Source organism: Geotrypetes seraphini, chromosome 9 (genome assembly GCF_902459505.1).
Source record: "Geotrypetes seraphini chromosome 9, aGeoSer1.1, whole genome shotgun sequence".
Taxonomy (NCBI): domain Eukaryota; kingdom Metazoa; phylum Chordata; class Amphibia; order Gymnophiona; family Dermophiidae; genus Geotrypetes; species Geotrypetes seraphini.
In genome coordinates this window covers 184,653,282-184,675,503 of record NC_047092.1, presented here as the reverse complement: position 1 = coordinate 184,675,503, position 22,222 = coordinate 184,653,282, and the positions used below count along the sequence as shown (strand labels likewise).

General features: G+C 43.3%; 1 protein-coding gene across 5 annotated transcripts in view; it reads right to left on the bottom strand.

Annotated features, from left to right (window-relative positions):
* Positions 1–3,461: 3,461 nt before the first annotated feature.
* Positions 3,462–22,222, bottom strand: part of BCL6 (BCL6 transcription repressor) — a 32,560-nt gene continuing 13,799 nt past the window's right edge. For 4 of the 5 annotated variants that reach the window (XM_033958273.1, XM_033958274.1, XM_033958276.1 and 1 more), the window contains exons 4-10: positions 21,480–21,701; positions 18,708–19,691; positions 14,959–15,140; positions 12,857–13,024; positions 11,966–12,096; positions 8,726–8,863; positions 3,462–4,658 (exon numbers count right to left, since the gene is read on the bottom strand). In XM_033958273.1, coding sequence (XP_033814164.1) covers positions 4,515–4,658; positions 8,726–8,863; positions 11,966–12,096; positions 12,857–13,024; positions 14,959–15,140; positions 18,708–19,691; positions 21,480–21,701 — 1,969 coding nt within the window. In that variant the 3' untranslated portion in view covers positions 3,462–4,514. The remainder of the gene's footprint in view (positions 4,659–8,725; positions 8,864–11,965; positions 12,097–12,856; positions 13,025–14,958; positions 15,141–18,707; positions 19,692–21,479; positions 21,702–22,222) is intronic. The other variant, XM_033958277.1, reaches the window with a different exon arrangement.

The window sequence follows — 22,222 nt, the reverse complement described above, 5'->3', positions numbered from 1 at the left end:
CCCCTGCGTCTTTACTACTCTGAATAACTTCGTATCATCCACAAATTTAATCACCTCGTTCATCATACCTATGTCCAGATCATTTATAAAGATTTTAAAGAGCAAGCACTGAGCAATGCCTGTTGGCTCCCTGACTTTCAATTATGCTACATCTAGCAGAAATCAGTATTAGCAGCCTTCCCTGCAGTGTGAGCCTGCGGGTTTAAAGCCACAGTGCAGCCCCCCGCTTTAAACCCCTGGGCTTACACTGCAGGGAAGGAGGGAAGAGGCTGCCACCAGAGATAGGAGCAAGAGTCAAGGCCAAAAAAACCCCCAATTTTTTTTTTTTTTTTTTTAAGGTACACAAAACACATGCGCAGACCATCTGCAGGGAAAGCAGATGGTCTGCGCATGCTTGGGGGGGGGGGGGGGGGGGGGAAGGGTCGCACAGCAGCGATCCGGGCAGGCAGATGGGGGCGTTCCTCTGATCACCCCTATCTGCATATTTTTCTTTTGTGAATTCGTCGGACCTGCCCGGATCGGACAGGTTAGTGAATCTGGCCCAATCTTCCTACAGGATCTCAAGAAAGGGCAAAGCCCCAGTTGATGGACACCATGGCCATAGCCCCTCCCAGCTCAATGTCAAAGGCCAGTTTCAAATAACTTTAACAGCACTTGGTATCTCTCGTGGCAATTTATTCCGTAGAGATGAAGTGAAATGATTCATAAGAAATTCAAAGCTAGCCCCAAATTTTCTCTCTCTCTCATTATCAATGTCCTATACAACAGACGAGGTTGTGGTGTAGACAAGGGCTCAGTTGAAAACTCCAGACCTACAGAATGCTGTACCTATGTCTCTTAGAGTGAAATATGAATTTTAGTAATGCAGGTTTGGGGCACTCACTTTTCCCTCACAGGACCTGCAGATTCAGTTGAGCCGTGCTGGGTAAACAGGGTCTGAACCGTATACAGGAAGAACTGATGGAGTGTCAAACTGGGTCAGCTTCACAACATCTCAGTGTGGGTGTGGATGTCTTTATAAAAATGTTCGTTTGTATTTTGATTTTCCTCCCATGTAGAGATCTTTGGGATCTCTTGAGCGGCGTGGATGTTACTCATCCTACCCTATCCTTCTCCACAGATCTTGACGATTTCCTAATTTCCGGATGTTTTGCAATACCGATTACTCCAGAGACCACTGCCATCTAGAGCAAAAAGTACAAAAATTCTAGGGGGTCAAGTGATGTCACGGTATCAGATGTGGGAGAACGAACAGCAGATTCTAAGGAGAATTGAGAAACAGTGGGTTAAGGGAGAAGCTGCAGAACACATTACTCCTTTGGAACAACACTGAAGTAAAACTTGTTTTGTTCCGAAGGCGTATCGTGTGCAGCTGCTTCTACAGTGTTTTTTCAAGGATCCGACACTCGTTTTTGGTTTGTCATTTATCTCACAGGGACTCCTGATGCAGGCACTCTAGCCGAAACACAGTCCATGATTTACCAGAAGCCTATATCTGACTAAACTGTTTCATGTATGATTTTGCTCTTCTTGAATCTTGCTGTGATTTTTGCAGAAGTGTCTCCTTTGTGGTTTCTGACAGTACACAAGTAACTATTCTTATATTTCTGTCTTCCACTAGCCATTATAGAAAACACTCCACTTTTGGCCTCTCGGTCTTTTTGACCGTTTGCTCTATGGATTGGTAAGAAAGCTAGAACCCAGTCGTGAGCTCAATGATTGCGTTACTTCCTTCCGTTCTTTGGTATATGGGTGTAATGAAGAGTTGTAACTCTCCAGGTCCATCTTGGGGAAAGGGAAATAGTAATTTCTGTGAATTTGAGACTAGATAGATCCCTTCCGTTTATCCTTCAAATGGAATCTACTTACCCCCTCCAGCCCCATCATCTACTTTGGCCCTCATGCTCATCAAGCCTAATTGTAATCCTAGAATAAAAATGAATCTTTACCAACAGAAACAAGCACATCCTGTGTTGTGATGGCAGTATTGGACCCCTGGTAATTATAAACAGGGCATTGTTTTTTGCTCGAGGAATTGTATCATCTTTTCTGCATGGAAGTTGACAGGTGAGCAGGTCCAGACATCAGAAGCCACCTGATGCCTCTATCAGATACCTTGCCAAGATTCATTTTGGCAACTGCAGCGCTGGTGCTTCTTAACCCAATGCTCACGACACCCCCAGTCCCATCAGGTTGATAGGATATTGTTCTATTGAAAGCTTCTATACCACTACTAATGACTGGGTAGTAATCTCAGAGCGCTTTACAAGAATATGCATGAGACATGCAAATCTTCCTCATGCATATTCATTGTGGAGATTTTTTTTTTTTTAATATATACCAGGTCATCAACCAAAGGAAGCTCGACTCGGTTTATAACAATTAAATAAAAGCTAAAGAAAGTAAAAACAAAGATTCCAAAATAAATTAGTTTTCAAAATGTTTGGCAAAAAGAAAAGTTTTTAGAAGTTTGCGGAAAGATTGGAAAGAACTGGGGCTCCTCAGAATTAAGGGGAGTTCATTCCATAGTTGAGAAAGTTTAAAAGCCAGAGAGTGACTGAAGATCTTAACTCCTTTAATTCCTTTTCTAGAAGGAAGGGAGAGTTTGAATTGTTGGATGCCTCTTGCAAAGGAAAATCTGTAAGCATTCCATAAGGGAATGAGGGGAATAAAAATGCCATATAAAATTTTGAAAGACATGCAGGCACATTTAAATTGAATTCTAAGATAAACCGGAAGCCTATGAAGACTCAGGAGCAAAGGAGTCACATGGTCAAATTTACTTTTTCCAAAGATCAGCTTCGCAGCAGTAGTCTGGATTAATTGTAATCTTTGGAGATGCCAAGAAAGATAGCGTTACAGTAATCTAGTCGAGATAATATGATTGATTGGACCAAGACAGAGAAATGTCGATGATGAAAGAGATGTCTAATCTTCCTCAACATTCGTAAACTAAAAAAGCATTTCTTGACCAGGGAATTTATTTGGTCCTTAAAGGTAAGAGAGGAATCAAAAATGAGGAAGGGATCTGAAAACCTGATGGTCTAGGTATGTTTTTAAGGACTGGGTTGAGAACCACTACCATAAGAGACCCCTCCACACACACTTAGTGTTACAGACACCCGGATTTCCCCAGACAAAAACCCGGCACTTTGTCCAGGTTTTGAAAAGCTTGGAACAAATCACTGTCGGGCAGGAGCACATGCACAAATGCCACACGATGACATCGTGTCGCATCCATGCACGCGCAGATGCACTCCTGCCCGACGAAAGCAGGCAGCAGGGGGGAGGGGCGGGTCTAGGGGGTCCCCCAATTGCAAGAATGCTGCCATTACTTTTTTCCAAGAGAATGTTGGGAATATGCGAGAAGTATTACAATTAAAGGGAGCTGAAAGGACATAAGAAAAACCAGACCCTGTACAAAAGGCCTTTCAACCGGAAAAATACATTTCTAGGTCTCGTTTCCTTTTTGAGTTTTATTCAGGTACAGCTATAATTTACAACAACATGTAATGCAGTTCAGACACAGCCCAAACCCTGTCTCCCGATTAATGAGAACAGAAGCAGAACATAGCATAGGACAGAAGCAATCCCGTAGATCCAAGTGGATGCCTGGAGCCAGGCTGTACCTTTGTAGAGCAGAGTTTAAACTTCCATCGAAAGGCACAAGGAGTATTGTACATATATACAAACTGAAAACTACAAACCCAAAAAGTTACATGGTTCCTTCTGTAGATTTGTCTTACATGGTTTTAATACATACTTGTAATTGTAAACCTCAACTTGCAAAAAAAACAAAACAAAACAAAAAAACACACAGACGCAGATAGACAAAATATTTTCTTACGTATACAGATCAAATACTCTTAAAATATTTTGTAAGGGCTCTTTCACAATAAAGAATTTTTGATTGATCTCTGCCTGCAGATACAATCAAACCTTATTCTTATGTTCATAATAGATCTATATTTTATCTCTCTATATATTTGTATTTATAATATATATATCTATATATCTATATATATATAATCTTTTTTACAGCTCAACCATAAATTCCTTTGCCTTTGGTTAAAACAAGTGTTAAAGCAATCTTATCATATAGCATTAATTGTTTTTATCATCTTTCTTTTTAAAAAAATAAAAAAACCCAAAAGAAAAAAAACAAAACACACAAATATTCCACATTTTGCTCTGCAAAAGTCAGTTCCTGTGCAACAAATACATTCCTCTTCGTCCGACTAAGCGCTGTGGGGTGGTTTGTAAAGCTTTCAGGCACACCCTGTGCCCTCTTTCCCTCCCCAGGGATCTCTAAGTCTTATGTACAACAATGACTTGAGTCAGGTTTCACAGAACTGCAGGAACAAAAAAAACAGCCGGCCCGCTTCTGCTTGCGCTGTAGGATGAGCAGTCTGCTGTTCCTCAGCACTGCCACCGTGTGGTGTGGAGGAAGCGTCCCAGCCGCCTTTGGCCCACGCTGCCTGAGCAGCAGGGAAACGACCCAGGGAAAGCCACGCTCAGCACGTCTTGGAGATGTCCGGTGGGAGCTCTGGAGCAGACACGCGATACTGCACCTTGGTGTTTGTGATGGCGCCGTGCTTCTGCCGGAGGTGGAGCCGCAGCTGACTTTTGTGACGGAAATGTAGGTTACATTTCTCGCACTAGAGGGGGAAAACAAAACAAAAATCATTGGTACTCTGTCTGGAACCTTTTAGTCAAACTCCAATCCCCATGTGCGTTGGTTTGCTTCCAATTATGCAAGAAAATGTTTTTAAAATAGACCATATGGTTAGATGCAGATTTTTAAAAGGGGAAATAATCTGTGTGGCTTCTCTTTCAAAATTAGCACCTGCTAGCCCTGTGCTCTAAAAATATGGAGTTGGCAACAGGCCAGTCAAGAAGAAAATAATGCATGCACAGATGATTCTCGTCTGTTTCACTCTGCAGACCCCAGGGAAAGGCCGGTTTTCTTATGAGAACCCTCATTTTCTAACCAGCTTATTTCACTCTGGTAAATACTCTTATAACTGCCTTTCAGTAAATTGTCCTCGTGCTTTAGAAACAGGTGCATTAAATTTCACCCCGACTGGGAAAACTCTGGGCAATACGCAAATTAAAAATTGCCAACAGTAGACAGGTTTGTTACTGAAGATTGCTATCAAGTCATCTGAGCTACTTCATGATTACAAAGAGACTAAGGGCTCCTTTTAGGAAGGTGCGCTAGCTGAAAAACTACTGCCTGCTTAAAAGGAGGCGCTGGGGCCCTAATGCACCTTTCTAAAAGGAGCCCTAAAAGTAACTTACTCAAGTCGCAAAAACATTTCATATTGACCATAAAACAACAGTCTTAGCTGACATAACATAAGAACATAAGCATTACCTCTGCCGGGTCAGACCAGGGGTCCATCGTGCCCGGCAGTCCGCTCCCGCGGCGGCCCCCCAGGTCCATGACCTGTAAGTGTTCCCTACTTAACGTAAAGCATCCATACCCTGTTCGCTTAATGTCCTGTGAGGTAAACCTTTATCCCCTTCGCTTCCAGGAAGTCATCCAGTCCCTTTTTGAACCCCAGAATTGTACTCTGTCCTATCACCTCTCCGGGAAGCGCGTTCCAGGTGTCCACCACCCGCTGAGTGAAGAAGAACTTCCTTGCACTCGTTATGAATCTGTCTCCTCTCAGTTTTTCTGAGTGACCTCTTGTTTTAGTTGCCCCATCTACGAACATTACCTCTGTGCGACACCTGAAAGCAGATCAGGGACTTGTCCAATAGGCCAACCCAAAAGACCCTTAGGGGAAGGTCTGGGAGGGCAAATTTCAAGTACCATTCTCTGGCAACTTCTTTGAGGGGCATAATCAAAACATAGGTCTAAGTCCGATTTGGGCGTATGGCGCTAGAAAAAGTCAGCAGTCGGAAAATGCCCATTTTTTAAAAATACGACTAGAATTTTCTTTTTTTTTTTTTCCTGAAAATCATCTATGGATGTCCAGGCTATTGTTCGTTCAGACCGCCAGGGCATCTATCTTTATACCACCTTTCCGACCAAAATTTTGTTCAAGTCCCAAATGCCCAGAACAAGATCATTTGGACGTGGGAGGGGCCAATCTTGTAACATACTGGCATGATAACAGCAGTGGGACACCTTACAGGGCACTGCTGTGAACTTCACAAAAAGGGTGCCAGATAAACATCTCACCAGAACTCCCTTATAGGTTATGGTGAGCCTCTCAAAACACCCCCCAAATCCACCAGACCCACCTGTCTACAATCCAAATAGCCCTTATGACTGCAGGTGCTACCTATATGGCAGTACAGTAGGGTTTAGGGGGGGGTTCCTCCCACATATGGTGGTTAGAGTGGCTTATGGGCTTGGCTCCTCCTCTCTATGGTTCACTAGCCCACCCTCAGGCTATTTAAGAGACCTGTGTGCAGCTCTACTAGGCTTTCCTATACCAGTTGCTGATGTTCTGGAGACAGGCATGTACTTTTTTATTCTGATCTTTGTGGGTGTTTGAGGGGGGTCAGTATGAGGGTCTTTACCTTGTCTTTGCAATGGTTATCCGGTCACTTTAGATACCTTTTTGGCACTTTTACCTATTTTTACATCGTCTAACTCACACCATCCAGGATGTCTAGTAAAACAGTCAATTATCCCTGCAGGACGACCAAGTTTAGGTCAGCCCCCATTCTGCACTAACCACTCCTCCAGATATGCCCCTTTCAGCTCTGGGCACCCAGCAGCAGAAAAAGCCCCACGAAACATCCAGAAAGCCAGTTTGATTATCGGCACTTGATGACCTGTCTTTTAGGCCATCCAAGTGCTAACTTGGGTGAGTTTTTACACGAGTTTAAATTTCGATTATAAGCCCCTTTGTGTTTAAACCTCCAAGAGAGCTTCCAAAGAAAAGGCACTATGACTTGTTCTCCAGAAAGAGTTTCTCTAAGCTAAGGGACTTTGTCCAAGATCACACAGAGAGCACGAAATATGTTCCAGGCTCTGCGATTCTCTTATCTCAGTTTAAATGTTGAAGCCACCTATTCTCCCTTCCTGTCTTTTTGACCAATATCCAATGTATCTTGCTTGTACTATCCACTAGAGAATGACACAGTGACAAAATTCATCACCGTTCCCGTCCCCGCGGATAACCGCGGGAAATAATCCCATATCATTTTTTAGTGTCTATTTCAACCTCGGTCCTTCTACACCAGCATTCTTCAAAGCAAAGCTTGTGGGTCAGTGGTTGTGGCCATTCAAACTCTGATTCTTCCCTCTCTCCTTAAAGAATGACATGAAGATGGTTTCCCGCGGTTATCCGCGGGGACGGGAACGGTGATGAATTTTGTCACCGCGTCATTCTCTACTATCCACCTCCTCACCAAGCTTCAAAGGAAATATGTTGCCACGTTTTAGTTTTTGTAAAACCATAGAAAAAGGTAAGTGCAATAAGAACGTGGCTGCCTGTGGTATAGAACAATGAACCCATTGCTACCTTTAACTAGCTCTTCTGTTTGCCAATAAGGGAGCAAAAAGGTTTTAAAAAAATTTTTTGGTCTCGACTCATGCGCCTTCCTCTAAAATGGAAGCCGGTCACAGAGGTGGATAATGCAAGTAGCTACATCTTCTAGATCCTCTCCCAGTAACATAGTAAATGACGGCAGCTAAAGACCCAACTGGTCCATCCAGTCTGCCCAAACATACGCTCTTTAATTTAATGATTTAAATTTAGATGGTCCTTTTTCTTAGATATTTCTGGGCCAGAAACTCAGAGCTCTGCCCAGTTGTCTACTTAGGTTCCATCTACTGGAGTCTTTGTCAAAGCTCACTCCAGCCCATCCTCAACCAAATGGCTATATATGGACACAGATCGTGCAAGTCTGCCCAGTTCTGGCCTTTGTTCTTCAACATATACCCATTTCTGATTCAAGATCCTCTGTGTTCATCCCATGCTTGTTTGAACTCTGTCACCGTTTTCCTCTCCACCACCTCCCTCAGGAGCGCATTCCACGCATCAACTACCCTCTCTTTTAAGTCTGCCACCCCTCAACCTCAAATTATGCCCTCTGGTTTTACCATTTTCCTTTCTAGAAAATATTTTGTTCTAAGTTAATACCTTTCAAGTATTTGAACGTCTGAATCTTACCTCCCCCATCCCTCCTTTCCTCTAGAATATTGATATTACTAGCCAACGAAACGGTCGTCTCCTTTGTCACACAGTTCACTACAGCATTGCAGAAAAATCATGAAAAATGAGGGAGAAAAACTAATCTGATTGCAAAATAGACCTCTTTCCACAACCGATTTCTAACTAGATTAAGCAAATTCACCGGTAAGCAGAATTCCTAAAGGATTTATAAGCATTTCCAAGTTTTTAAGCTATCCGTTACTACAACACATACTCTAGGTCAGTGTTCCCAACCCTGTCCTGGAGGACCACCAGCCAGTCGGGTTTTCCGGATAGCCCTAATGAATATGCATGAGAGAGATTTGTATATAATGGAGGTGACAGGCATGCAGATTTGCTGCATGCATATTCATTAGGGCTATCCTGAAAATCTGACTGGCCTAGTAGTCCTCCAGGACAGGGATGGGAACCACTGTTCCAGGTGATTAGATATACATTAAAAAAAATAAAAAGACTTGCAATTTTAGTTGAAGAATTTATTTTCTCCTGGGGAGATAACCACACAGCCACTTAGGCCTGATGTCGATATGAGATAGAACAGAACTCACGTGATATGGTTTTTCCCCGGTGTGGATCCGCAGGTGGCTCTTCAGTGTCTGGAGGTGTCGAAAGCGGGTGCCACAGATCTCGCATGGGTAAGGCTTCTCCCCCGTGTGAATCAGTACATGTGCCCGGAGGTGTGCCACCTGTAGAAAAGTAAAAAGGTTGAAGAGATGTCTTCCATACACCAGAACATCGGGAGGGCAATGGGTTCATTTTAGGTGTTCAGATAGAGTGCAGTTTTACTCCTACGTCACGCATTCTTCACACATGGGTGACACAATGGCCTCCCCAAACATTGGTGGTCAGAGTCAGTTATGGCTCAACTCCCCCCAGTCACTGTAATTTTAAATCTTCAGCGTCGCTACAGAATGAAGACTTTCGGGGTAGACCTGCTCGTCGACACTAGATGGTGGCTGCCAGAAGATTTAAAATTAAAGCGACCCGGAAGGCAGGTGGGAGAGTTGGGAGCTGGAGAAAGAGGTCATGCCATAGGATCCTGCTGGATTAAGGCGGAGCCTTTGTCCCCCCCCCCCCAATGAAAAAACATTCCGCTATGTTATGTAGGAAAAAGTCTATAAGCGTGTGGATTATGCGAGAACTGGATTACAGATGAAAACAAGTCCCAAGATAAACCACGTGCTAGTACTATCCCAGATAGATTACTGTAATGGTATCTATCTAGGTTTACCTCAAGTATGCATTAAAGCTTTACAAATGATACAAAACTCAGCAGCCCAGCTACTGGCTGGCGCATCTCGATACGAATACATTACATCTATTTTAAAAAGGATTGCACTGTTTTGTATCTAATTCATAGTTTTGAAACGTGTCCAACAAAGGTGTTTATCGACATCTTGCCGAATTATTTGGCAAAATGCCTAACACCATATACTCCGTCAAGGACGCTGATGTCACAGAATCGTTGGTTGTTAGCACAACACAGGGGAACATTTTACGATATGTACCGGACAAAAAAAATTAATGTTTCTCTATAGTTGGACCATTTAGGTGGAATGCGTTGTCTGGTACTTTACGGTTTTGTAGACATCTATTGCAATTTAGAAAGTTGCTCAAGACCTGTTTGTTTGCTAATTTTCTGCTCCTTGAGTTTTTTTTACTTTCTGAATATCATCTTTTGTGCTGCTTGATTGAAGTAATGTAGACGAGCGGTTGAGACGGTATAATCTTATGATTTTTGCTGCTGTAGGGGTCTTTATATTGTGCAAGTCTTGAAATAGGTATTGTGAGCCGCTTTGGATAAAGGCGGATTAAAAATGTTTTAAATAAAGTCATGACCTTGATGGAGATCCAAGATGGCCAACGGTCCCGGACGCTGAACAGCACGCCGGAGGAGACTTTCTGAAAAAAAAGTTTCTCCCGAATAGCTTTACCTACTTAGAATGCCGAAGAGGAGAGGTCGCAGCGCCGCTGGAGCCTCGCGGCGTTCGGCGGTCCCCTCGTTCGGCAATATAGAAGAACTCCTGCGTCGGATGCAGGATATCCCGGCAGCGTCGGCACCCCCGCTGGAGACGCCTCAGAGGGGCGGAAATGAGGTGATCTCCCTGGGGCTAGACACAACGCTGAGCCCCGACGCTAGGGCACCTCCCCCACCTCCTCAGGTTACCAGCTCCCCACGAGAGGAGGAGCTGCCGGGAGAAGGCAGGCATCTACCCTCGGAGGCCAGGGAGAACAGAGAGGGGAGCGTGGAGATGGACTCCCTGAGTTTTCAGGTGAGTCCAAGAAATACCGAGAACTTTGAAACATCAGGGTCTACTTCAGGCCAGCAGAAGGATTACCAGGAACAGCTGAAAACGGGTGAGACTATTCAAACTTTTAATTCTTCATATGTTATTGAAAAACCCAGAGAAGTAACACTGGACTCAATTTGGGATTTAGTGGCTTACCTGGCCAAGTCTGTCAAGCCCCAGCTTTTGCAGCTGGAAAATAAAATTACTTTTCAAGAAACTGAGATAAAAAACATAAAAGTTGAAATTGGTGAATCTAAGAATTCTATTGAGAATATACAACAGGAGTTAAAAGTATCAAAACAGCTTAATGAAGCAATAATAAAAGATAATACAAATATGCGTAGAAAACTGGAATCTTTGGAGAATTTTTCTCGTAATAATAATCTCCGACTGATTAACTTTCCTAGGATAGCCTCGGTGACACCTAGGGATATGTTGAAACGTTATATGTTGGAGATTTTGGGTATTCCAGAGGATACATTACCACCACTTACTCAAGTATATTACCTACCAATGAAAGCTATTAAATCACCATCTAAACAACAGGAGAATAATCAACCACTTAATGTTTCAGCAATCTTGGAACTTTCGGACAGAGAGCTTGTATCTCCGGCAACATTGCTTCTTACTGTGGCTCTTGCTCCAGATAAAAATTGGTTGCTTAGATTGTTCTTTAGAAATAAAATGAAAGAATTTCTTGGACAAAAAATATTAATGTTTCCAGACTTGGCACGGGAAACCCAGAGGAGAAGGCGAGAGTTTCTTTTGATGAAGCCAGGTATTACATCTCTTGGTGGGACTTTTTTCCTTCGACACCTTTGTAAATGTGTAATACAAAACCATATGAAGAAATATGTATTCTTTGAACCATTCCAGTTGACAGCCTTTTTGGAAGGAATTCGGCTGGATGAAGGAAAATCAAAATCAAAGTGAAGTGCATTTGAATAATGATATCCTTTCTCAGCCAAGGGATCTTGTTTTCCTAATAATTGAATTGATAGTTGTTAGCAGTTGTTAGCATTTGTTAATATGTCCGCCTTATCCTTCTTGGATCTATTGTTGAGGACTTGAGCTGAATTTAAGCTAAACATTTATTTTATTTGATTATTATGTATTTTACCTTTGAGTATTATTTTCTTGCTTTTCTTCAACTTTCTGTACAAGTGGATACTTGATTTATAACATGTAAAAATTTGATAAATAAATTAAAAAAAAAAAGTCATGACCTTTTACGTTCTTGTCTCCCTGAGCCTCAGCTCCATCCCTGCTCTGCCTCGGATACACCGAGACATGGCTTCACTGCCTGTTCATCCACCTATGATGGACCAATAAGTTTTCAGATTGCACAGGTGCCAGGCCTTGTGCCCCTGGAGGTGGCTCCATTTGATTTTCTGAAGCATTGAATAATATTTTGATGAAAACTGCTCTTTAAAACCCGACATTTACCTCTGTCACATTTATTTATGCTTAAACCATGAAACCAGAAAAGATCCTCACCTGGACAAAGCGGGCACCACAGGTCTCACATTTGTACGGCTTTTCTCCTGAGTGGATCCTCGTGTGAGTTTTCAGGTTGGCAGGCCTGTTGAATTGAGCTCCACAGATATTACACCGATACGGTTTTTCTCCTGTAGTCCATGGAAAAGAGAGAGAAAAAAAAGAATCAGGTGAATTCCTTTTTCAGAAACTCAGCCCTGTTATGCTGTTCAAAATTTCTGTGGTGCCAGTCAGCCCAAGAAATGGATTATTGAATCACTCTGGTTTTAATTTTCAAGAGCAGAGGGATACATGGGATAAAGTGTGTTGTTGGCCTATGTAATGATAGAGGATCCCCCCACCCTCCTCAAAAAAGCCAGATACAGCTGCCAGCTTTGTGGGCGACAGTGGGTGCTGAGCACCCCCAATACTGATCAAGCTCCTTCATTGTGTGCAGGAAAATCATTTGTACTAGGTTTGGCACTTCTAATCATTTTGAAATTTTGGCCTCCACAAACTAGATGAAGACAAACGCCTGGTGTTTCGATTTGGGTTTTAGAGGAAGAGAGAGATAAGGTGACAGCGGTCAGAGGGAGAGCTGGAGTTAGAATTTCTTTCCAGAACTGGGATGTTCAGATCCTCTTCTCCGATGGCTACAGAAAGGATGAAATCCAGCACTTAACCGCACAGGATGTGTCTGGCCTTGAACTGATGGTACAAGGTGATAGAAGTGACATTAGCTCTATCCTATGTCAATGTGCATTGAAGTCCAGATCCAGGAGTGAAGTAACTGAATGTAGTAATTTAGTCAAGATCACAAAGATATATAGGGTCTATGGAAAGGCCTACATTTTGTCACCTGAGGAGCTATAGGTTCTATACGAGAAGTAGGCCATGTGCCAAGAAACCTACCTGTATGGACTGTTTTGTGGCTGGCTAGGTTCCCCTTGTAGCGGAAGGAAGCCTGGCAGCGATCACACTTGTAGGGCTTATCACTATGCATCTGGAGGGTATGTCTCTTTAGTGAGCCTTCCTCAGAGAATCTGCAGTCACACTCGTTGCAGAAAAAAGTCCCATTCTCTGTTGGAAAACACAAAGGAGTGAGCATGGAAACTGGCAAAACTAAGACCCAGATTACAGCACTGTGGCCTTGGTGATCTGGATTCAGAACTTCAGAAGGAAGGGAAAACAACTGCCACTACAGTGGCACCCCCTAATGGTCCAGCAGCAGCACTGAAAGGGCACTAAGCCAGACAAACCCTCTGGGGACAGGTGGGAATTGCAGAGAACACCGAGGGTTAAAAGAGACCCTTGTGCTAGCCACAGAGAACTGATGCAAAGATACAGGTTACTGTAAATGTGTTAAGAATATGCAAGACTTGATGGTCACTTCATGAAGATGATCTAGAGTGATCCATGTAAATAGACATATGCTAGCTTGTGGGTCCTCCCCCTTGCAGGGTTGTGAGATGTTCTTCATATAAGAGCGAAAAAGATATCTATAATATATAGGAACTGAAATTTCATTACTAGCCCTAATTTCCATAACGCCTACTTGACCTACACAAAACAGTAAGAGGAGACAGTCCCAGTTGGACACAACTTGCGATCTATTCAAGACAAATAGGACCAATTGGGAATTAGAGAGGAAACTCTATTTGAAAACACTCACAAAGCTTAAGAAATGCACTGCTTTCCCATAATCCTTCTGGCAAGCTAATAGTCATAAGATAGAAGGGGGGAAGGCGGGGAATAAGAAAGAGATGCAAAGAGAAAAGGAGGAGGAATGGAATCGGCCACTGGATTATTGAGACTGATTGTCTGCTGACCCCACTTTGACCAAGACTCAACAGAGCCAACTAAAAAAAGTTGACAGTTAAGGGCCTCCAGTTACGTGTGCTTTCAGTTTGTCACTGAAGGTCGACATGGAGCTGAACAGGAGAGATTTAACACTGGGAGAAGAGTAGTGATAAGATGAAAGACTGTCTACACACAGACAGTGCAGATATGCTTCAAATTATTGGGTGGCCAGATGTCTGTGTGCCTGGTGGCATCATGGTCTTTAAGTAGAAGATTACTATATCCCAGCATCTCTTCCCTCTTATTGTACGATTCTTTAGAGCAGTGGTTCTTAGACCTGTCCTTGGAGACCTCTAGCCAAATTAGGTTTTCAAGATATTCGTAATGAACATACACGAGGCAGATTTGCATATAATAAAGGCGACTGCCATGCAAAACTATAATTCTATACGTACACAGATGGAATATATAGGTAAGATATTTGTATATTTAACTCATGTATTGTTAACATCATTACCAAATCTCATGAAAACCGCTCCGAATTGGCTTCCCCAGTATAGACGCTTCCAATAACCAAATTATCCACCAGAAAACAGAAGTCCACTTTGAAATAAGTCAACTCCTCATTCAAAATATTTTGAATTTTTTTTGTAAACTATGATGTGCTCAGACCCATAACCAAAATGCCACAGGATAGGCAAGGGTTACCAAGGGACCGTCATAGCTTCATCAGTGTCCCAACCGCTTTTGCCTTGTCGCACTTATACAATACTTTTTATGGTGATATTGTAGAAATGTGACAAGGCAAAGGCGGTTGGGACATTGATGTGGCCATGATGGTGCCTTGGTAACCCTTCCCTATCCTGTAGCATTCTGGTTATGAGTCCAAGCACATCATAGTTTACAAAAAAAAATTCAAAATATTTTGAATGAGGAATTGACCTACTTCAAAATGGATTTGTGTTTTTTGGTGGAAAGTTTTTACACACAAGCAATGATTTTCAAGCGTACTCCTAGTGTGAATGGTAATGCATCTTCATTAGGGATATCGCGAAAATCCAGCCAGCTGGCGGTTCCCAAGGACAGGTTTAAGAACTGCTGCTCTAGAGCATCCTAGCCATAGAAGCACCTCAAATGGATAAAGGTCAGACAGGAAGACCTAGTTTTGATATAGTATTTGAACGTGAGAAGCAGCAAAAGTGAAATTTTCTTACCACAGCTGGAGTCCGAATATTCAGACTGTGTTTCGACCATCTCCTCTCCAAAAGTAGAGCCGGGTGTGTGAGGACATATTTCAAAGTGAGGCGGAGACTGGGATCCACAGGAACTGTATTTGGGTGTATGCAGATAGAGAGGAGAATGCCCCTCACTGCTTCGAGATGACTCATCCAGTGACCTGGAAACAAATACAGGTCACATTAGGATGTTACAAAACCAAAAATTACGTTCCATTCCCATTACCCAAGGAATATGACAATGAAAGGTGATGGCGTTGGCCAACTACCACACATGAAAACTTACATGACACTCATATATGGCAGTGTGCAACTCCAAGTTTATTTAAAATTTGATACACCGCTTAAAAATTGTCTAAGCAGTGTACAAAGAAAAATATTTCTATATAAAATTTTAAGGTGTATCAATAGTGAAGACGAGGACAGAGACAAAACGTAGAGATATGTGGAGGTTGGGGGTGAAATACAATTTATGATAGGAAAGTATAACAAAAATGGTAAGTAAAATAGGAGGGCTGTGATCTTCCTTTGTGCTGTCCTACATTCTAACTGGCCATTTCCTTAATCTCGTTTCCCCATTTCTTCAGCAAACATGGCCACTCATGCTTCTGCAAAAAAAGAGCAGGGCTAGTTGGTCTCCCTCAGAAAAGCAGAGTGTGAGGTAAGTCTGACATCTATGCTACCAGAATAGGACAGAAAACAGCCTTCAACAACCTTATCATTCATGTACTGCTCTCAAAGTATGGCACAAATCTCCTCCTCTCGCGGTATTTTGAACATAAGACTAGCCTTACTGGGTCAGATCAAAGGTCCATCAAGCTCGTTCTCACAGTGGCCAATCCAGGTCCCTAATACCTGATCAAAACCCAAGGAGTAGCCACATTCCATTATCTCAGAGTAAGCAAGATTCCGGAACCCCAAAGAGTGTAACATTCCATGTGGAATCCCCAAAGAGTAACAAGATTCCGGAACCCCATAGAGTAGCCACATTCCATTATCTCAGAGTAAACAAGATTCCGGAACCCCAAAGAGTGCAACATTCCATGCTACTGATCCAGGGCAAGCAGTGGCTTCCCCAGTTTCTCTCAATAATACATATTTGGTCAAATGTATTTCCACCCTACACAAACAAAACTGTGCAGTCCAGAATAGAAGCCACATGATACGTTAGGATAGCAGTTCCGTTATTTTTGTTCAAATAGTAAAAGCCCCATCTAGTGTCCCACTATGACTATAGCAATGGACAGTGCCTCACATCCATCATTCATAAAGGCTTTCCATTATTAGGTCCTCTCCAACTCTAGCGCTCGGCTTGTTCCAGGAAAGCTCCACCTCGGATCACTCCCTTTATTCATCATGAACCAACGCTTTTCCTCATATGCTCTTCCTGATTAGATCTGATTGCAGAAATAGACAGCCTGTTCTTTATTACATTGTAATCTCATGTCCTAGAATTTCAAGACTTCCTTTCCCTCTTCAATATCATTAGCTTGTTATCAACAATCTTATCTAAAACTTCTTGGCAGCCATTTTGTATGTCAAAAATAAAATGACTCTAGAATTCCACTTACCCAGCACTCTAATTCTACTCCCACTCCTTGCGATACTACCATTCCTTTCTCTTCACCCTTCCACTTTCAGCTGATAAAAGCTCCAAGATCTAAATTTTAGCTTGTAAACCCACTATACCTCCAAAATGATCCATCACCCACCTCCTTTTCCTTTCCAACGTAACCCTCTTAATTCCTTGTGATCTCCATTTGCAGTTCCTCACCACCTTCTGGCCTTCCACTATTCCCTCGAGTCTTACCAAAATGCTCTCCTATAGCCCATCCAGAGTGCAATAGCTGCTTCCTTCCTACTTCCATTCTCTTGTAACATCCTTGAACAAGTTCTTTACCACCAACTAATTACTCTTTCACGACTGCTCTAGACTCTGGCAGTTCCATTTTCAGTCCCTCAAAGAGTACCAGAACTGTCCCAGTACAGCTGGTGAACCATCTCCTAATATACTGACTGGAGGGAGGCTCTTCCTCCATCGATCACCAAATCTTTCTCTAGGGGGTTTCAGGACCATCAATCTCTGCTCGTCTATGTAGCATTCCTAAAATGTGCTCCTTTAATGCTTTCCATCTTGCTTCCATTACCATCATGCTCATTTTAATGACTTGCACTTCCTCCCTTCAGATCTTCCAAAACACTGCAGCCTGCTTGGATTAGAACTTGATTTTACAGGGAACACAAAGATTGGAACCGAGATGTCCAGGTAAGACTGTTCTGTGGTAGTTTAGACAAGGCACATGGGTCTTTGGGTGTGTGCAGTGCCGAGCAACCGTTTACAAAAAACACGCATTTTAAAAAAGGAATGGCGGAGACCCAGCAGCTTCCAGGTGGAGATAGAAACCTAGAAACATGATGGCAGATAAAGGCCAAATGGCCCATCCAGTCTGCCCATCCGCAATAACCATTATCTCTTCCTCTCTCCAAGAGATCCCACGTGCCTATCCCAGAAACCTAGAAACATGATGCCAGATAAAGGCCAAATGGCCCATCCAGTCTGCCCATCCGCAATAACCATTATCTCTTCCTCTCTCCAAGAGATTCCACGTGACTATCCCAGGCTTTCTTGAATTCAGACAGTCTTCGTCTCCATCACCTCTTCCGGGAGACACTTCCATGCATTTATCACTCTTTCTGTAAAAATGTATTTCCACTTAACACATGGAAGTGGTGATTTTGTAATTTCCACATGCAAATAGTAACCCTTCCACATTTAGCTGTCCCATTTTATACACCTGCATGCGTCAGTGTCACCAGTGAAGGGATGAAGGAGAACCACCCCCTTAATCCCTCAAGTGGAGCCATGGCTGAAACGAGCACTTTAAAAAGTCTATGCATGCCTTTGAGCTGGCGTACAGTCTAAAAGCAATAATTCCCCCATACATATATGTATTTCTTTTGTGAAATGTAGGCTACAAATGTCCTGCCTGAAACATGCACAAGCCACACCCCCTTGATGCCTCTGGGTGATGGGGACCTTCACATGTAAGTAGCATCTGTCTAGAGCCGATATTTACATGTCAAATGTCACTCTGAGAAAACGGCATGGTCATTTTGGAAAAATAGCCACATGTAAACACACCCTCTGGTTTGGCTGCACTCAGATTTTACTAGTTTGCTCAGCCTCTGATCAACGAAGGCTCCCCATGGCAATTCATGCAGTGCCTCACGCCTCCCAGGCATCTTGTTCCGATGCATTCTCATGCCCTTCTCTTTACTTACTCCATGAAATGTAGGACACACAATTGTATCGACAAATCACGCCTCAAAAATGTTTCAAGCCGGCTTTCGTTAAACCAATTGTGATTGCATTATTATGTGTACTGTTCTTATAATTTTATAAAGCTATGCAAAAAAAAAAATACCATGTAAGTAGGGTTACCAGATGTCTTTTTGGGAGGACTGTCTGGGTGACCGGATGGATTACAAAAAACACAAGACAGCTGTTAGTAAGGTTTTCGAAGAGCACTTGCATGTGACACCATTATATTACATCCATGCGTGCTTGGAGACCGTCCAGATGCGGCCTTGAGCTCGAGGTTTGTGTGGGGGTGGGGCAGAACTGGGGGCAGGGCCACATGTCCGGTTTTTAGCTCCACAAATCTGGGAACCCTACATATAAACGCTGGACCAGAGCACTAGGAAACATTTCGGACATTTCTCAGTACCTGTTAACAATGTTGTTAAGTTTGCTGGCCTGCGGTACTGTTGAATCGTCACTGTTGACCGCCATTTTCATTGGACTCTGCACATCTAGATTTTCAGGTTCAATAGGCTGTTGGCACGATGCTGTGGAGATGTAGGACTGAGGAGAGAGATGTCCCATTTCACTCTGGTTGCTACTGTCCTCCTTCGCACTCTGGTTCAGAGAGTTGAGTACAATGAACTTATACTTTTTCCAGTTGCAGGCTTTGAGATCGGTGGGGCTTTTGGCGGTCGGAGAACCAGACCCTTGACCAATGCGGGCGTTTTTGCTGCTGCAGGACTCGGTCGGAGAGTTTGGTTGGCAGTCTGACTTCTGGGGACTTTGGGGACTGACCAGCCCCTTCTGGTTCACTGGCACATTGCTTGGTTTAAAGTGTTGACTTATTTCATCTTCTGAAGAGGTTCTTTCTTCCTCTTTCCCTACTTTATTACAGGTATAGAAAGGGTTGCTTTTGCCAGATGGGGTAGCAGACTTAGAAGCTGAAACTACATTGTAGTGTAAGTCATTGGCCATCTTTTCTTGAGCAACTTCTTTTGGAGAATAGATGGTGGGGTGGCACATGCTGGATGAAACATCCTCAACAGCCCTTCTGTAATCTGTAAGGACCGTCCTAGTGTTGTCACAAGGCAGTATGCTTTCTTTTTGGTACCGATTGGCCCTGGCTACTTCAGACATGGGCATCCTCGCGTCTCGTGTGTCTTCATCTGGGAAGAGAAAACCATGCACTGGAATATGGCTATATATGGGATAGGCAGCGGTGGATCCAGTCATGCCATTGTACAAGGTGGGGCCAAAAGCTCTGCCATCACAGATAGTCGTATTCCGAAGGGGTACACCATTCTCAGACATTTCACGATTCCTATAAGCCATGACATCTGAAGGCAAGATCACTCTTCCAGGTAAGAATTCTTCTCTGGGGGGTTTTACAGTAGACACCATCTCTTCGCTAGAAAAAAAATCAAAGATACAAAAGAACTGTCACACAGATAATCGGCACAACAGGATCTCATTCTAGATAGGTTGATTTATAGACAACCAACTTTAATAATGTTTGTAATCAACCCTTGATTGACCATATTGGGTAACAATGACTTGGCAAAGTCAGTGAGAGAACCAGTACAAGGACACACAGGGTATTTTCATAAGAATGTCCAACTCGCAGCCATTTTCAAAACAGAAAAAACAGGACTTTCCTGTTCAAAAATACTCAGGAAGGACATTCTTGCACCCAAAATATCCAAAATGAAATGTCCAAGTTATGAACACCAAAAAACTGGGCACATAGACATCTTTCTGGCTTCATTTGTACGAAAATGGCCACAAGGAGGAGCAGGCCTAATGGTCAATGCAGTGGACTTAAGGTAGGATTTGTGCCTGGGTCCCTTTAAAGGTTATCACGAGTCCTCCAGGAACAGATAAACACCTACTACACCTAAAGGCCATCACACTTGTAGGTGTATTCTAGAAGGGCTCATATATTTGTACAGAAATAAAGAGCGTTAAAGTGGGAGTTGCACCTGGCTCCCGTTGTTCAAAGTCCACTAGGCTACTTCTTCACGTTTGCTTGATGCTTTATTTGGAATGGCCATAATACAAGAGTATGGCGTCTACTGCTACTTTCACTTTAGTGGGATGGGAAAGGATCAACTGCACAGTCAGGAGACCTGGATGTGATTGAAACGGGCCTAGATGTTGTGTTAGATGTTTCTTCCCATTCCATTATCACTGAAAGATGTTCTATTCCCGCCCAAAACACACACCTCCAGCATGCCCCTCCCCCCTACTTGGATGACCTGCAATGTAAAACATCCAAATTCTGTCTTTCAAACCACATAATTTAGATGTTTTAAAGCATCTGAATTTTTTTTTTTTTTTTTTTTTGGGGGGGGGGGCTATTTTGAGACATTCATCTGCTTGGAAAATAAGCACCTCATACTTCAAACCAGTCTGGTGCTCTTTCCACCACTTTGCACTTGTACACGTTCAGTGCAAGACAAGTTGCTTGCAGGGTTGCTGCTCTTGTGAAAGCAAACACCACCCGGCCTCTAGCCTTAACTCAAGGGAGGAGGGAGCAGTTCAAGTTCCAGCCTCATCTCAGTACAAGAACTCAATTTACACTCCCCAATATGAGCATCACTGCCGGTTATGATCACTATGAAGTTATCAACTTTTCAGAAGGCCACTGAGCTACTTTTGGATGCCAACAGTGGCATAGTAAGGGGGGGGGGGGCGTATTGCCCCGGGCACAGTATCGTTGGAGTACTGGAACCTCTTCGTCCCACCATGCCACACTCGCACCATCCCTCCCCCCACCTCATACCTCTGTAGATCTTTGCTAGAACGAGCAACTCCTCCTGTCTGTTGCTCGTACCAGCCTGGCTCCTCTCTGAATCACTTCCAGGTCAAGGAGCCAGGGAGTGACATTTGAGGGAAAGCCAAAGCTGGCGCAAGGAGCTTTCTGGAGAAAAGCCACTGGTGAAGATTTTGAGGTCCTCCTACCCTTACTATGCCACTAGATGCCAACACTAGCAGTAACTGCTTTAAGAAACCCAGTTTCCCCTCATGTCACACTCTGTCTATAGCATCGTGCACTTCCATCCATCATTCTTCACAGATGCACCTTCCAGGAATATCCAGGCCAGAGAAAAGCACTGAAGCGTATATTCGCCAGTGCTGAACCAGCCTCTACTAGGAGTTCCCAGAAAAGCTTTCCAGGTGCAGTGCTGCCTCTCACCTGGCTTTGATGAACCTTCGGCAGGTGTCTACAACGTGCTCCATCTGCAGGTAAAGCGCTGCATTCATGACTGCCATGATGCTGGTTTCCCGAAGGCTCAGGCGCGACGTGTACATGAAGTCCAGCAAGATCCGGAACCCTTCTGGGTTGATTTCTGGATCTAAATTGACGATATTCAAGTTGCATTTCATCTGGTCAGTGAAGATGGTGTAGAAAAGACCACTAAAGACAAGAAGAGATAAGTGTTGACCACATGCCTTCAGCTACCCGAGAAGTCTCATAAACCCATCAATGAACACTTTTATCATCACTTTGGATGTCATTTACTGAATCTGACCCCAAGTCAGATGCTAACTGACATTTCTATTAAGGTTGCTTAGCAGTAAGTAATCTTTATAGGATACTAGCGTACTGCAGATCTCGCACCTAACTGGGCTCGAAGACTTGCACCTGCTAAACCTGATGTATTCTACGACACTGCACCTACGTTTTGGTAATGCTGCCGACCTACCTCTCCTGGCCACGCCCCCTTATGAGTTGCGCACAAAAAAATTTGGGTGCGCAGTGTTGGTATATAGGCAGATCCACATTCAATGATTAACAGCTCATTAACTAAATTAGGTTGTGCATGGATCTGAAACCAGTGTGCAAATTTGGGTGTCCTTTATAGAATTCAGGGTTTAAGGGGTAACTAACAATGCATCTCTATTTAGGTTCCTAGAGGATGGAGATATGTGCCTAAT